At 33.9% G+C, this 17,568-nt stretch overlaps 2 protein-coding genes across 3 annotated transcripts; one reads left to right on the top strand and one right to left on the bottom strand.

Moving 5' to 3' along the window:
• Positions 1-1,110: 1,110 nt before the first annotated feature.
• Positions 1,111-2,431, top strand: LOC133302900 (uncharacterized). 2 transcript variants are annotated; one of them, XM_061502724.1, is made up of 4 exons: positions 1,111-1,163; positions 1,261-1,527; positions 1,627-1,778; positions 2,298-2,431. In XM_061502724.1, the coding sequence occupies exons 2-4, from the start codon at positions 1,263-1,265 to the stop codon at positions 2,421-2,423; spliced, it is 543 nt and encodes a 180-aa protein (XP_061358708.1). In that variant the 5' UTR covers positions 1,111-1,163; positions 1,261-1,262; the 3' UTR covers positions 2,424-2,431. The 2 variants fall into 2 exon arrangements, with proteins under 2 accessions (XP_061358708.1, XP_061358707.1); XM_061502723.1 differs by lacking the exon at positions 1,111-1,163 and having other exon boundaries at positions 1,223-1,527.
• A 321-nt stretch (positions 2,432-2,752) lies between these two features.
• LOC133302901 (protein PLASTID REDOX INSENSITIVE 2, chloroplastic-like) lies at positions 2,753-6,235 on the bottom strand. The gene is made up of 3 exons (XM_061502726.1): positions 5,805-6,235; positions 5,619-5,717; positions 2,753-2,951 (listed from the first exon to the last, which is right to left on the bottom strand). The coding sequence occupies exons 1-3, from the start codon at positions 6,042-6,044 to the stop codon at positions 2,760-2,762; spliced, it is 531 nt and encodes a 176-aa protein (XP_061358710.1). The 5' UTR covers positions 6,045-6,235; the 3' UTR covers positions 2,753-2,759.
• Positions 6,236-17,568: the final 11,333 nt, after the last annotated feature.

Genomic DNA, 17,568 nt, shown 5'->3' with positions numbered 1-17,568 from the left:
TTACGATGAAAATTCAGTTTATGATGATCATCTAGTCTATGATGACCATTCTGATCGAGAATTAGATGATAAAGATCTAATAGAAGGAGAATTATCATTTGAGTTTCTACCTTAAGAGATCGAGATCAGTGAAAATAAAGAAGATTCGAGGCCTAATCTTTTTATAGTAGGGGAGAATAATGCACTTATAGTTGGCCCATTGCACATGGCCCAACCATCGATTCAGGAAACCTGGAGTTAACCAGAATTGTGACACAATAAATATGACTCAATTGTTGAAAGAAGCAGTAATTTGAAATATAACAAATTACGATCAAATCCAAATCCAAATGGAGCAGCAGATATGATTATGATTTGTTTGGCAAGAAAAAGAAAGCAACACATTTGCATGATTTAAGATTTAAGATTTGAGATGTGTTTTGAATGATTTAATTTTAATTATTTATTTATTTTTAGAAGTTTTTTTTAAAAAAAATATTTATTTTTAGAAGTTAATTAACATTATATTTATTTTAGGAATTTTTCTTAGTTTTAGGATTTTAAATTTTGAATTTTGAATTTTGGATCGATTTGTAATTAGTCTATAAAAAGGTACTTCTGACCCTTATTGTAGGAATTCAATTTTATTATTTTGTTAATAAAAATTGAGAAGGGGGGTTTCTCTATTATGAAATCCTAACTTTATGTTTAGCTTAGCTTTTCAATTTGTTTCCAAAAAAATAAAAAAGTTTTTTTGAGCTAGTCTAAAATATTAAATATCTTGACAAATCATGCAAATAAGAACAAGAGAGGGCGTCCTTGTCCACGTCCACATAAAAGAATCATAATAACCGCACGCTTTGGTGATTAAATATTTTTCACTAACAAAGATCATAATAAAACCTATATCTTATATCTTACCTTAAATCAAATCCTTGACCCCCTCAAGTCCTCAACATATATATACGTCCAAATCACCTTAGCTTTCTCCTCTCTCCACGTGGCACTTCCACCCGCTCCGTAGGTCCGTGCCGGTGCCGATCAGTCATTTCAGAATATAAAAATAAAATAAAAATAAAATAAGTTGTCACGTTATTTTAGTAGATTGATCAATTATTATAACAAAAGTCCACAATAATCATGCCATGCTTTAAATTGAGAGAAAAAGACCTTTTATGATTATTGTACATACATTGTTCCCTCTCTTCATTCATTCTCTTTCTCTCTTATTCTTCACATTCCACAATTTTCATTTTTTTTTTTTTTTTTTTTTTGGTTTAGAGATGGGGAATTGCCAAGCTGTAGATGCTGCAGCACTAGTGATTCAGCACCCATCTGGGAAAATAGAGAGGTTGTATTGGTCAGTGACTGCAAGTGATGTTATGAGGACTAATCCAGGCCATTATGTTTCTTTGATAATACCATTGCCTGTGCCTGAAGGACACAATCATGTGGAGAATAATACTGTGCTTTTTACTCATGTTAAGTTGCTACGGCCTAATGAGATTCTCACTCTTGGCCATGCTTACAGGCTCATCACCACTCAAGGTATTTTTACAGTCACTTTTTTTCTTTTCTTTTGAAGGGTGTGTTTTTGCGTTGGTTCATGTTTTCTGAAGAGGTTTTGTTTGTGTTTATGGTTTTTAGAGGTTGTGAAGATGTTGAAAGCAAAGAAACATGCAAAGACGAGGAAGCAAGAGGCTAAGACAGTAGAGAGTATGCAAATAGTGCAGCATCTGGAAAAGCCAAGTTTAGCTAGTGAGACTGGAGGGAAGTTGGACACTGGAAAGATATATCAGGTGGTCCTTTAGTTACTTATCATCAACACTCATCTTTCTCTTTGTTGTCTTGGCTAAATACTATTCCATGAATGATGTTCTATTAGGATTTTTTTCCTAACTGGTTCATTCAAAACCTAACTAGTCTAGTTGAAATATTGTTGAATTCGAATAGGATCGGATTTCCCAACATTATTTTCTTTATTTTTAGGCATTAACAAGATGTTATGTTTATACATGTTAGAGGGATATAATATAAAACTGTGAATGTGATCTATATCTACCAAGTTCAGTTTTTGAGTTGAATCGATTCTTTATAATATGCAATTCTAGCCCTTGCAGTTTCTTTGGAAAGAAAGAACACTCAAGGGAGAGAAAGAGAGAGCGAGAGGGGATGAGTAATTTCAGAATCAGTATATTTTAATGCATCCATGTTTTTGAAGAAACCAAATTACAAACATAAGTTTTGACTTCATTTTTTATTGATCATGTATTTATCATCAATAAGTACTGATGCTGTAACTGCATAATGAATTGCAGGCAATGAGAGCAGACAGACACAGGGTAAGGGCAGTATCTGTGAATCCTGCTGCACTTAGACCAAAATCGTGGCGCCCCTCCTTACAGAGCATCTCAGAGTCTGGGAGTTGTGGTGCTAAGTTGTGATATTATATATAGTGTCTCAGAACATTATTTGAATGGCTCTTTCATGTTGGATGCTCCTGCTGGTTGAGTTATACATGGGCAAGGAAGTTCAACAGTGGTTCGAACTACAGACTTCTCTTCCATCACCAATCATAATCCTCAACTGAATAACCATGTTCCAGTGACAGCATGTTTGTATAGCACAAAGAAGAGGAAAAAAGAAAAAAAAGAAAAAGTAGCGAACGTCAAAATCTACTAGTAAACTAGTTCCTTTTAGTGTTAAAAGCATACACATGTTACTAGCAAATGACAAATCTTTACATTGTAAATGAAAAAGAAAACACTGTAAAGAGAAAGTTATTTTGGTTTTGAGTTCCAAACTTCCCAATCTTCATCAACATAATTTTGAGCCCATAATAGTGACGCCCTAGCAGCCAGAGGTGCTCCTGGTAGTTTCTTCTTCTTTAGAGCGACCAACATATCCGTGAATGGCTCCACCAACAATGTCCCAGGACCTCCATACTCCTTGCACAAAAACTCACTAAATATCTGTTTTCAAACAAAAGCTAATATTTTAACTCCTAAGTTTAAAGTGGAATTATTTAGCTTCAAGTCTCAAGCATCAAACTAGCATGTCAAAACATTGTCAGATCTCGGCCAAGCATGTCAAAAAATTAGAAATATTTAGAAGGTTCCAAAAAGTTTTTGCTTTGTAGTAAAGGTTTTTGTTTTTGTTTCTAAAGAAGTTTGCTTTTGGCAGAAGGAAATAGATACTCTATAAGAATATAGACAGCTGAAGGTATTGAAGAGTTATGAACCACAATATTCTAAAAATGGCTTGGACAATATTCTTCATCAGTTATTTGAGATCAATCACGGATACAGGACAATAATCCTTTCAATATAATAAAACAAACCTTTTCCCACTTATGCATCAGGTAACTTGTAACAAGTTCTCTATTAACCAAGTCAGCCTCTGATATCCAATGCTAAACACATACACTTACAAGCACATCACCTCACGTCTGTACAGTTTTCACCATCTGATTACAACTGGTCACACCTTGTTTTGTGCAAACCAGCCTCTAATATCCAATGCTAAACACATAGACTTACAAACACATAACCTAACATTTGTACAGTTTTCACCATCTGATTATAACTGGTCACACCTTGTTTTCTGCACACCTACACTCTGAATCTTTCATATACTGAAGTCAATCCAAATGAATTCTATTAAAATCTATAAATCGATGTTCCGAATTTTGAATCCTGAATAGGGAAACAGGGTTCATAACTGTGTAAGTAGCCAATAAGAACAAGCACAGGCCGAGTATATCAATAATCAACCACCAAGAACGCACAACTATGAACCGACATGCATTGTGAACTCTTACGAAACTCATAATGCCAGTGCAGTTACCATTATAGTATCACTTTACAAGGTTCTTACTGATTTTGTGATATTTTATCCCATTAGATACTGGATAAATAAAGAAAAATGTCTAGTAATTCCATTACGTCAATCATTAAAAAAAAACCTACATCTCACGACATGACTATTTAAATCGGGCAGTTGCTAACCAATCTTTGCATGCAATATTGAACACAATAAAATATCAAATGACTTCAGGGGTATAAATGCAGATACACCAACTGTGAGAGATTTAAACCAGATTAGTAGAACGGCGATTGCATACAAATAGGTAAACCTAACTTAGATTTCTTGGACAATCATTGAGGAAAATTTGATTTATAAAATCCTTTCAACTTAGGACTCAATGACTCTGAAAAGGAAAAAGAAAATTTCCATATAAATAAAGTCACATGTAATTTGGAAATAATTGGGACATATAATTAAAATTTGTGATATTCTTATTAATTTGACATGATTTCTTCTAGGAAAAGAATGTTGACAAATGGCAACAAACATTAATGAACAAATTCCTTTATATGTAAGAAAAGTGACCACAAAATCATGAAATGAGAATGTTCTTTTAAGTGTGGTATGATAATAAAAAAGGGTATTATCAGAAAAATAAATGCATGTCTCTCAACTTCTTATAAGATTAAGATCACTGATGACTTACAATGTGCAATTCTTTGCAGGAAAAGATAAAAGCAGCTTGTGATTTTGTCTATTTCATTTATTTATTTTTGCAAAAGGATTCTTAGAATCACAGTGAAACTCAGTCTATACACAAGACCAACTACTCTCAAAGCCTCATCTTTTACTAAATCCATTACAGTAAGACTACAGTAATTTATCTTTTTAATCAAAAGCAGTTCTTCTGTTTATATGCAATCAAGAAGAAAATCCATTAAACTCAAACACTTCCGCAAGTATATCCCTTGTTCAAATGCTTAAAACAAGAGACATACAATTATTTTCTTTTGTAATACACCACATAAAAAACTATAGAAAAAGATTAGGTAGGACACAGGAGGAAGCTGACACATTCAAAGTCAAATTGCCAACTGATTTCCTACCGAAATATATATGAACAAAGAGAAACTAGTATTATCTAAAAATACAAGCAGTCATTGCCCCCTTTTCTGTTGATTGGTGAAAGGAAGGCAATGCGATAAGTTTGTAATTAAAATCCAAATTTGGGGACAGGACAACAACCTTAACATAAAAAATCTAAAAGAAAACGAAAGGAGAGTTGAAAGTTTGTTAACTTCTTGTGCCCCTCATTATGTGTAGTTGGTGCAAGATACTAATACATATATTGTTTTTCAAGTTGACATCACAACCACAACGAAAATGAACAGTGAAGATGGAAGATGAAAGATTAAGTACATTCCAGCCGGATTTGAATTAGTAAGCTGTATACCAGATTATTTAATAACTCTCACCATCAAATCATACCAAAATCTAGAGTCAATCATTGACTATTTAAAGTTTAAGCATATAACTGATATACTTTGCTAGAATGGACAAAAAGAAAATTACAAAAGTTGCATAAATGTCCTACGTAATTTGAGCACTTTTTTGTTATATTTGAGTGAATTATATATCCGTTCAAGCGTTTTCCCAAGCACCTAGCACTCAAGTACGATAAACAAATTTCAATCTCAACTAGGTGAACCATTATAATTAATGCAATTAAGTATTCCTAATAAGTGGATTTTCCAAGAAAACAAACAATGAAACGTAACCCACAAACGATTTTGTCATAAAGTTTTGTTCTTGAAAGGGTAAACAACATTCACCTGAGCGCAAGCGTCTATAACCGCATCAAGTTCATCCCCAAACTCGTCTACGTCCTCTGAAAGCTTCTGCAAGAGCTCAACTTTGAACTTCTGGGTCTCCTGCAACACCCCAACACAATAGAATTTAAAAAAATGGGTACAACCTTTCAGATTCTGCAAAATTCACAGCAAAATGAATGTACGCACAGATTCTGAAAATTCGGGACTTGGGTCAGGGTACACGTGCTTCTGGGTCGGTGAAGATCTGAGAGTGCAGCTGAATGTGTTTCTGGAAGTGTGTTTTGCGGACAGTGGCCATGGCAAAGAGTGGCGCAGGATAAGGAAGGACGTGCGCAGGATAAGAGCATTCGAGGTTCTCGCGGGAGAGAGAGTAACTGTTGGGGTAGAAGAAAACGAAGATACGAGAGAGGAAGTGAAAAGTGACATTGGTTTTTTTTTTTTTTTCTTCCCTTTTTGCTGTAATTTAGGAGCTGGCGTAGGTTAAGAATCTTGTGGTGGTGTAGGTTAAGATTCTTGTTCTGTTCAACGTATTAGAACAGTGGGAAGTGATCTTTGTGTTTTTTTCTACTATCGCCTTAACTAACAGAAACCTTGATAAGTGAAAACTTTTCGGACTGTATAATGTAATCTGTCAAAAGACATTATTCTTAGTTTGTAGCAGAAACCTTAATAAGTAGAATTTTAATGTCCCGATTACTCAATCTAATTTCCAACTTCGTAATTTCTCTCCTTTTTTTTAATTCTTGATGAAAATAATTATACTCTTTCAGTTGTGTGATTCTCTTCTTTTCATGATACAGTGGAGACTATGAGGAACAGATTTTTACCAATTGTTGGGATGTATTAGTGCAACCCAGGAGCACACAAATCATACAAAAACTCATCACATGCCATACAAATTTCAATGATTTGTTTCCCTGTTCAACAGGTTGATTCATGTTCTTTTTTATTATCAAAAGATATGTATTTATCATTGAAGATGAAGAGAGTATATAGGGATTTTCTTAAAAGAAAAACAATGCTAGCAAGGGTATCTGAAACACTCTAGATTAAGAGTTGGGGGGGGGGGGGGGGGATTACATCAAAGAAACTATGTAGGGAGCCTATTAACTTTCCAAAACTCCTTCCTTTCTTCAATGGCTTTAGAAACAGTTACAGTTGGTGACCAAAATTTTGCATTGAACACGTGATCATTTCTATCAATCCACAATCTCCTAATTGTGTGGGCTTGCAAATTGTAACTTCATAATCCATATAACCAAATGGCACATTACCACTTCGGATATCAAGCAAGGATGCCACCAAGAAAGCATATGAAGTTAAAACTAGAGATACTCCAAGTGGCTTGGGCTTTGGGGCTTCTAATGTGAAGATGGATGACAAATTTCATATCAAGAGTTGCATCACCCATACTCACCATTCCATTCAAACATCTGCGAATAAATTTACTTTTGATGGCCAAGCTTTCGTGGGGATGGGAAAAGCCACCGTATGATATGATAAGTTTGATCTTTAGGTCTATCCGCATTTTTGTTGGGCTTTTGTCATTAAATGTCGAAAAGTAGAGTAAACTAATGTTATTAAATCCGAATGGGCCATCAATTCGATGGGGTATTAGATCAATGGATTACTGATTTAACCAATAATTTACTGATTGAATTGTTTAAATTAAATTTATGTAAAAGTATATAATAACTTAACTTAGTAATTAGTATTTCACTCCCCTTCCTTTAAGTGCCACTTTTAAATCTCAATAGTGCAATTGTACTGAAATATTTTGCCGAAGTAAATTTTGGCTAAGTGGAATTTTTTAAAAACTGGTTTAACAAGAAAATCGGAACCAGGTTAACATCAGTTGAACCCAGTTTTTGACAAGTTCATAGGTTATTGATCGGGTTGCATGCATGACTGGTTATTTTACTAAACCAAATCGGTTAATAGTCCGTTTCGTAATTCAATCAGTCCGAATTTTTAATAACACTACGGAAACAGTTCTCTCACTCCTCTTGAAGTTCTCCTTCTTCCACCATCAGATTGATTTGAAATTTTTTCAATAGGTTTGGGACTTATTGTTCTTCATTTCAACCATTTAGATTGTTGGTTGGATATCTGTAGTAGTGTCAGGAATCTTACAAATCCAACTCATTTTCTGCTAAATTCTACAACAGGCAACAATATTAGGAGAGACATATCTCTCAAATGCATTTTTGGGTTAAGCTTTAACCTTGATAAAAATTAAGCATGGTTTGAGTTTGACCATTTGGATTTTTTGATTGGAGTTTCCATGAGGATTTTGAGCAAACGAAAACGTATGATATTAGAAATTTTGTGATGTTTTAGGCTATGGAAACCAAAGAGAGATATTTTTCAAATTAATCGTTGGATCGATCTAAAAAATGGTAAGTATGTTTCTCTCTAATAAATTGGTAATCATGTTTCTCTTTTGTATCTATCTAATTTGATCATTGGGATTTTTTATTGGAGTTTTATAGTGGTACAAAACTTTTTTGGACAAAACCTCGTGCTTATTTGTCAGGGTTGTGCAAAATAACCGAACTGAAACTGATTATTTATGAGAAATGAAGTTTTCACACACTACCACCCAATTAAATTTTTTTTATGAAATCCATCCAAAAAATTGTTTTTCTTAAATCAGATAATAAAAATTTGATTATTTATGATGTGGTTTTGACTCTATTCATATGATTTTTAATGGTTTTAATATTTCTATAGTGATGTAGATTAGTTATCTATATTCACTCTCAAAATGACATTATTTTGGATTAAAAAATTAAAAAATATAATGAAAAGTACTATTATAATCCTGAAATATATAATTACAAAAATACTTGGATTTCTGGCATTAACGATGTCGTTTTGAATTCAATATAAATAAATTTTTTTTATGTGGATTCAATATAAATAACTTATTTACATTAACTGTAAAAAAATCGAACACTTTTTTTAATACTTCTAAAAATAATCATTGTTCGGTTCCATTTTTATTGAATCAAACCAGTAAAATATTTCGGTTCTCTAAACCAAATCAATTTAGAAAAATGATTCAATTTTTAAATTGATTCAGAAAATATGATTATTTATAATACGGTTTTTTCGGTTCATATAATTATTTTTTCACTCCCCTAACTAAAACACTAGAGTTTCCATAACCTACATCAACAAATGATGCTTTATTGATCCCCTCTGATTTGTAAAAGAGGCAATAGAATGGGTTTGGAAAAAAGTTAGTATCTTAGACCTTGAATGAGGTTCTCAAACTTTTTAACTCCGAAGCCTTTGATGACCCTTCAATAAAATCCTTCTCCATTCCCATTGGACTTAACAAAATTTTAAATATAACAAATATACAGGCCCATATAACTAGAGGCGGAAATGTTAAGCAGGAAAATAATTTTGCAAAGTTCCAGATGCTATCTCCAATAATTTAAATTAGCCCACTAATATGAAGTAATAATTTGTGATAGCAATAACAAAATCTACATTTATATAATATACTCAGTTGCATCATTTTCAAACATATAAGTAATTATGATATCCGGAATAGGTGACCAGCATTATAAATCAGAATTTGGTCATCTAAACACCTAACCCTTCATAGTAACATATCACAAAATTGTGTTATAACAAAATTTAAAGTGTCCTTGTGAGTTTTGAAATGATGTGTTATGTCTGATATGAAGATGGACTTTTTTTCTTCAATTGATTCATCATTTCGCGACAAGTTCAATTCAGGACGGGTTCCGGGATTAAAGCTTTAAACATTTTCCAACAACGGTATTGGAGAGAATCAAACACATACTCTGATCCTCACCTGCTCAATTTTTTGACGCTAACTAAACTACTATCATTTAGTAAAATGAACCATTTCTCAAAGCAGTATTTCAAGTATTAAACATCCATTTCAGTAATGTAAGTTTGAAATTCTTGGCCCAATAAAAAATTCCTCAATGGGCCTAAAGCTGAATAACTCAACTTCACCATATTTAGTTACTACATCCCGCTTTGCTGTATTCCTGAAAAGGAATATGAAGCACTGTACATCTTGGAACAGAAAAGCAATGACTTTAGACATTTAACTTGCATTAGATGAAAATTGGGAACGTAATCTTACTATCACTTCCGACCAAACAGAAACAAGAAAGGGAATGTTGCTGTTGAACATGACACAATGTGATTCTCGCTTTCTTTTCCTTTACACATATCTATTAACCAATACAATTAGCCATAGATCATAATGAATATAAAACCAAATAATCAATTTATTCACATACCCAATGAAGATAAGTAGTACCACCTTTTACACAAGTTTCCAAAGTTACAAATCCAAGGTGTTTACTATAAAGTAATGTGAACAGTATGCTGCAATTGACAAAATAAAAAAACGGAGCCAAGACAAATAACTTTTGGCTAAGTAGTACTTTATATCCTTTATATTAAAACAGAGCTTTTCTTTTCCCTATCTAAATAGTTCTTTTTCCTCATTTAGGTAAAAAAAAAATGCATAGTGGGTATTGGTGGCCGCATTGCAAGTGATTCAAGATTTTTTGTATTTTATCATTTGGGTTGCTAACTCGGAACACTAATGCCATGTTTTAAATACAATTGAACTTTGATTTTTTTTTTTTCCCCACTTTATATCACTAAGGCTTATTATGAAAAGAATTAAACATACGTGCAAATGATAAAATAGAAGTCTTGGTCTTCTGATAGTGAACAATGCTCGAGGTTGTGTTTTTTTTTTTTATTAATTGGTGGGGAAGGAGCTAGGACTCTTTGTGGGATATTGATGTCAACACACTGATAGTTTCTATTCCTGCTTTTCATTTCCTCTATCTTCTAATTAATTGGCATCTTAATACATGGATGCAAATATACTGACTAATTGATGTTTTTCATTTTCCATTTACATGAGCAATGCAGTGATCAGAAAGAGTTTTGAGAGAAAGAGAGGTAAAGGAGAAACTGAATAGAGAATTTACACTTCGTATTTACCCCCTTAAGATAAAAGAAAATATAAATATAAACTTTATGATTAATGACTAAATGAAAGATTAACTTGGTGATGAACCGTATCTCCCTTTCCGTAGCAAAAAAATTAAAATATTATTATTTTAATAAATAATTATGAATATATAATTGTTTTAAAATTATTTATAGATTTATAACACTCAGACGTGAATGGTCACGCCTAAGTTAGGCGTGACTCACGAGGCATTCACGCCTAATTTAGACATGATTCGTCTGGTGTTGACACGTGACACAAAAAAGTCAACTTACGAATCGTAAAATTTTTGAAGACCATAACTTTTTACTCAAGTATCCGAATCAGGTAATTTTTTTTTAATTCGACATAACTTTTCGAGATCTACGTAATGACACCTCATTTGACATATTTTAAACACCCCGTTCTAGAACCGGTTTGTTATCATTACGTACGGCATTAAACGCAGTTACAATCACAAGATTGAATTAAAACACGGATAACTTTTTCCTTTTTATTTATAAAAGCTTTTGTTCAAAATCCATTTCCGTAATTAAATCAATCCCCGTATTGTGATTATAACTCAACTATATGTGGAATTAGTACTGTAGGTCCCACGTTAATTGCTTTTAGAAACTAAACGCATCCATTCTTTATTTATTTAAGAAATTCCTATTCTAATTTTATGGCCTCCAATTTCTAATGTGTTATAGGATTTTTCAATAGCTACGCGTGGGTTCAAACCGCGCTCAAATCGGAGCACCGTAGCTCAAGTTACGCATTTTCTAAGAAAAATGTGCAAAATTTCCAGGACCCCCACTCCCATAGCGTGGGATCCACGCCCATAGCGTGGTCAAACATAAAGGTTGACACTTATAGCATGAATTGTTGAGATATTCAAGTGTGATGAGTCCCACATTGGTTGGTAATGAGCTAAGTGAAGAGTATATAAGTGGAAGGACCCATGAATCCAATGCCTTAAGGTTTTGGGTTGAGATGTGGTGTCAGACCCACTTGATGTATTTGCTCCACTTAGCTCATTGGTGGTGGCCCACCGCCACAGGCTTCCCCTGGACCCGCCTGACAGTGGTATCAGAGCTGGATTGGGCTCGAGCTAGCCTAGTGATTGGCTAGGAGGCGGGTCGAGTACTTTGCGCTTCGGGTACTCGGTTGAGGGGGAGCATACCAATGGTGGGTTTCACACTTGAGGGGGAGATTGTTGAGATATTCAAGTGTGATGAGTCCCACATTGGTTGGTAATGAGCTAAGTGAAAAGTATATAAGTGAAAGGACCCATGAACCTAATGCCTTAAGGTTTTGGGTTGAGACATGGTGTTGGATCCACTTGCTACGGTTGGTGTAGCCTTAGCTCATTGGTGGTGGCCCCCAGCCACGGGCTTCCCCTGGACCCGCTTGACATTGGAGTTTGAGGGAACGAATTTCCCAACATGAATCCCACGCTATGGCCGTGGGGGTCCTGGGAATTTTGCATCTTTTTCTTAGAAAATGTGTAACTTGAGCTACGGTGCTCCGATTTGAGCGCGGTTTAAACTCACGCGTAGCTAATGAAAAATCCTATAACATATTAGAAATTGGTTCATGAATGGATCGAATCAACACCCGAAAGAGAGGGATTCCAGAGACTGTGTTGGTATGGGACGATACAGTTAGGAATGACTTATAAGAATTAATTGGTACTACCTATACTAACAAGATGCATCTACTTTTCGGTAGCCCGGATCGGAAGAACTCCACAGTTAAGCGTGCTTGAATTGGAGCAATTTTGGGATAGGTGACCTCCTGGGAAGTTTTCCTGGGAAGTGTGCGAGTGAGACCAAAGCACACTGAAAAGTCTCGTGTTAGTGTGTGGGGACAGTCATTGATTCTTGCAAGTTGTCAGGCGTTACAAGTGGTATCAGAGCAGGGCCTCTCTTCCAGTACGGTGTGATTCGAGGACGAACTAGGCGGAAGCTGGTGGGCGTGTAACATCCCAAGAGTAAGGAGTGATCGCCGGTGCGAAAGGGCACGGACAATGAGCGGCTCATGCCAAATCTTGCAGCTTGGGGGTTCATGAATGAATCGAATCAACACCCAAAAGAGAGGGATTCCAGAGACTGTGCTGGTATGGGACGGTACAGTTAGGAATGACTTATAAGAATTAATTTGTACTACCTATACTAACAAGATGCATCTACTTTTTGGTAGCCCGGATCGGAAGAACTCCACAGTTAAGCGTGCTTGACTTGGAACAATTCTGGGATGGGTGACCTCCTGGGAAGTTTTCCCGGGAAGTGTGCGAGTGAGGACAAAGCACACTGAAAAGTCTCGTGTTAGTGTGTGGGGACAGTCATTGATTCTTGCAAGTGGTCGGGCGTTACATTTATCTCTTATAAACATATTTCAAATTTACAACAATGGTATTATAAGAGTGTTTAAACCCAGAAGCCTCCAAATTCTTTTCGAACCAACACCAAACATAGTCTTCTTTTTAAAAATCTTGAAATTGTAAAAAATAGTATAAAAAACATGGTTTGATAAGAGGGTTTGAGGTGCTATATATGTTTGTAATAATGCATTCTTCGGCGTTTAGAATAGTATAATTCACCTCAAACCCTCTTATCAAAGCATGTTTCACATCATAAGAACATATTTTTAATGCAATAAATCAAAAGTTTTGCATTTTTTAATACAACTTAAAGAACATTATATTCTAACCAATCTCTCTCACACTTTTATATTGTGGCACTTTCTTTTCTCACAATATTATACACTATTTTTTTCAAACACTTGGTAGAAGCTATATATTTTAATATGACATTAAGTATCCTTATGTATAGATGGACTAGTCCACTTTGGTGTCATCTTTAGTTTCAGACCATGACTTAAAAGATAAAGTCTCAATTCTCAGTGATAAGAATACAACCTATAAGATAGGGATTGGGAGGTTCTAGTAGGCAGAAGACTGTGTTTAATGTTGATTTCGGAAAGAACTCATAGGCTTTTGGGTTTAAACACTCTTATAGTACCATTGTTGCAAATTCAAACTGTATTTGTGAGAGATAAAATATATCAAATGAGATGTCATTGCATAGATCTCAAAAATTTATGTGGAATTCAAAAAAAAAAAAATTTACTTGATTCGGATACCCGAGTCAAAGGTTATGACCTTATGAAGTTTTACAGTTAAAATCTAAAACCTAAATTAGGCGTGAATGCCTTGTGGGTCACGCCTAACTTAGGTGTAAATGGTCACGCCCAACCAATTTAGACGTAAATGAGTGCTATAAATACGTAAATAATTTCAAAATAGCTAGATATTCGTAATTATTTATTAAAATGGCAATATTTTAATTTTTTTTTCCCACTCTCCCTACTATGTATAAATCAGTCCTATCTATTCATTTTTATTGTATTCTCTCAACTCTATTCTTTTACTTCATACTTTATTCCTTCATAATTTGGGTAGAAGCTTTCGGCTAAACAGCCTCCCCTCTTTTCTGCTGTCTATTCCATCTTTTCTTTGTTTTTCGTTGCTATACTATACATGCAAGCACCACCAAGTAAAACTTTTACCACTTCACTTCTTTTCAGCCTTAAAACAATATCATTATATTTATTTCAATTTTACCCATACTTTGAACTTATCATATTTTGCTGCATTCAAACCAAACTTTACCCTATAATTTTCTTTTTTGGGGTCCTTATATACATTATGTGAATGATCTAATGAGTTTCGGACATGTCATACTGCTTTCACATAATGATTTTGCTGGTGGCTTCTTTTAATGACCAAGACTAGAGAGGGAAGTTTATTTATCATGAAATATATATATATATATATATATATATATATATATATATATATATTTATGTATATATATAGCATGTTATTTTTACACTGATATAAAAATAAGAAGTCTTCAACCAAATATTTATTGTTAATTTTCTTACATCTAATAGCTTATATATCTAATAAATCAGAGACGTTAGATATAAATAAGATCAATAACCAATATTGAAAGTGTAATTTACACCGGTGTAAAATGATTCTTATCCTATGTGTATATATGAGGCAATAAAAAATCTTACACCTAAAATTGACCATTAATTTACTTACTTCTAACAACTTACATATATAATAAATTAGAGCCGTTAAATATAAATTTATAGGATCAACAATCAAAATTGTAAATGTAACTTATAGTAGTGTAAAATGATATATATTATATATATATATATATATATATATATATATATATATATATATATAGTGATCAAATTGGAAGTAAAAGTGGTGGTGGGGTTATAGATACTAGACGGTCATGGTGGCTATATAGAGTTTTGATGATTAAGCAGGAGACTCTTTTGTCACCACTCTCTCACTAAGGAGGTCCATGTTGGCACTATCACAAAGCATTAATAAAGAACACCACGACATCCACGCTAGACGCTCCCCCTCGAGACTAGCTCATATCTACCCCATATATAACTCCTTTTTCTCCATCTTTTTGTGCCATCCAACATGTAAGATGAGAAAAAAGCCAAAAGTTTCAGATAGAAAATTAGAAAAATAAATAAAAACCTTTTCTATAATCCACACTTTGGTACATTGTCTACGGGATACATAGCAAATTAAACGTTTAATTCCATCATGCTTTGTGGAAATTTTATTGAAAATGACTAAAGGGGACAGGGATGAATATATCATTATTGTATGTGCATGCGAGCTTTTTTAATTATGAGTGATACGACTTAATTTAATTAGGAAGAATCACAGAAATCATTGGTTTGAACTTATAACCATGTTATTCATTATTGGGCTGACACATACACAAGGAGTTTACGTAAAAATATGAAGTTTTGTTCCATCATTTTTATTTTTATTTTTTGTCTCGGATTCACTTTTTATTTTATTTTATTTTTTGCTTTTCTTTTATTATCTGTCCGTTATTCTTTCTATAAAAAATCTGAAGTAGAATGGGGACAATGAGTGCCTCAAGGACTAGAGAGTAGTGCTGTGTCTAGTATTCAGCATCAAATCCTCTGAAACCATATCTGAGAATTCACCATCATTTTCACTTTTGAACCCTTAACCCTCAAAGGAGCCTGTATGGAACTTTTAGCAGCAGACCCACAACAATATGGTTAATTTTACAACCAAAAAAATATGAATTTTGGAACAGGGTCGGGCCTTTCTCTATCCTTGTCATGTGGTCACATAAAGTTGGAAATTCCAAATTCCCAAACAAAAAGAGAGGATAAAGAGTTAGATTCTAAATCCTACATAAAACACCCCACAAAGCCCTACCATTTGTTAAGAGGGGAAAAGTATCTTTGGCATCTTGGTTATATACTTAGGATTCCTCACTCCTCTCACTTTAAAGCTCTTCTTGTTTACAAATAAAGGAAATTTGTGGGGGAGGTTAATTCTTTATGCAAGATAAGGAAGCAAATGATGTAAAGGAACCTTCATGGATTAGTATATACAAATTCAAGACAAAAATAAAAGCAGCAGCTCAGTGCCTTGTTGGTTATGGTCCCCTTTGTTATGTGGGTGCACATGGCATTCTCTTACAGGTCTATAAAATGCTGATTACATTTTAACATGAAGATTAGTGACCATAATTACTATGGTCATTCCTTTCCATACATGCCATAATAATAAGTAAATTATAAGCTATACAAAGTCATGTTCAAGAAACCCAAACTCCCATATGACACTAATATTTAGCCTTCATGATGGAGGATATTGGTGGGAACCAAATGGCATAGACAAAATCCAAAATTCTCATGTAGTTCACCAACTTTTTTGTGGCCAATGAGATGGCATCAAATCTGGCCTCGTGCCCCAATCTGCGGGTTTATACAAAATAATATAATCAAAGTTGTAAGGGAGATATAATATAAAAAATATTGAAGGCCCGGTTTAAGTTTTTGGGTTTAAATGGTTAGGTTAATTTACATGGTATCAGAGCCTATGTGATCAAGTGATCACGAGTTCAATCCTCATTATCCCTTATTTAATTAATAAATAATTAAGTATTATAAAATTTGTTAGCATAGTAAATAGAAAATAAAAAAATAAAAAAATGAGCATGTGCAATATCTACACTCCAAGCTCAAGGGCTTTTACGTGAGAGGTAAAAGGATGTGTTAGAAAAATATGATATAAAAATCATTGAAGGCTCGTTACTTACAAATTTAAGTTTTTGGATTGTAATAATTTTTTACAAAAGTTCCTGAAACCCATTAACCACTCTTGTCGTCAAGAAACTAATAAACCATCTTCTAATCTATCTAGAAATGGACAAAAAAAATAAAAATAAAAAATATTCTATGTAGCCTTTGATGTCACGAGCTATAAATATCGTCCGTACATCAATGTGGTGAGGTTTGTTAACTTCGCACATATACAAACTTTTTTATGTGCGTTTGTTTTATAAAAGGGATAGGAAGAGACCAGTTTTGTGTTTGTGATAATCAAATTTATATTGGTATTGTTGTCCTTCTGTCCCAATGCTTGTCCTAATATCTGTCCCATTAATCTCATAATTCAAAAGCAAGCTTTTGATTAATGTCCAAAACTCATGTCCCACATGAACCCCTCAAGAGTTATAATTATATTTGTTTATTGTGTCCGTGATCACCATTGGTATTGTTTGATCTGCATAACCTGTTCAGTGGGGGTAAATGGCTTATCTGATTAATAACCACTTAATTCAAACTTTAATGGTTCCCATCCCACAGCGTCGGTCTAATGAGGGAATGCAATACTAGTGCGTAATTTGATTGATTGAAGAGCAGCTACCTTTAATTAATTGGAATATCTTAATGAATTGATAAGTTGAGTAAGACTCATCAAGTTGGGGGATCCACATTTGGAACTATACTTAGAAACCCCTTATAAATCAAAGAATAGTATAGTCCGTATGAAAAGTGACCATGACT

Source organism: Gastrolobium bilobum, unplaced genomic scaffold (genome assembly GCF_033153095.1).
Source record: "Gastrolobium bilobum isolate Gb01-03AN ecotype WA unplaced genomic scaffold, APGP_CSIRO_Gbil_v1 utg48796, whole genome shotgun sequence".
Classification (NCBI taxonomy): Eukaryota; Viridiplantae; Streptophyta; class Magnoliopsida; order Fabales; family Fabaceae; genus Gastrolobium; species Gastrolobium bilobum.
This window is presented reverse-complemented; position numbering and strand designations above follow the sequence as displayed.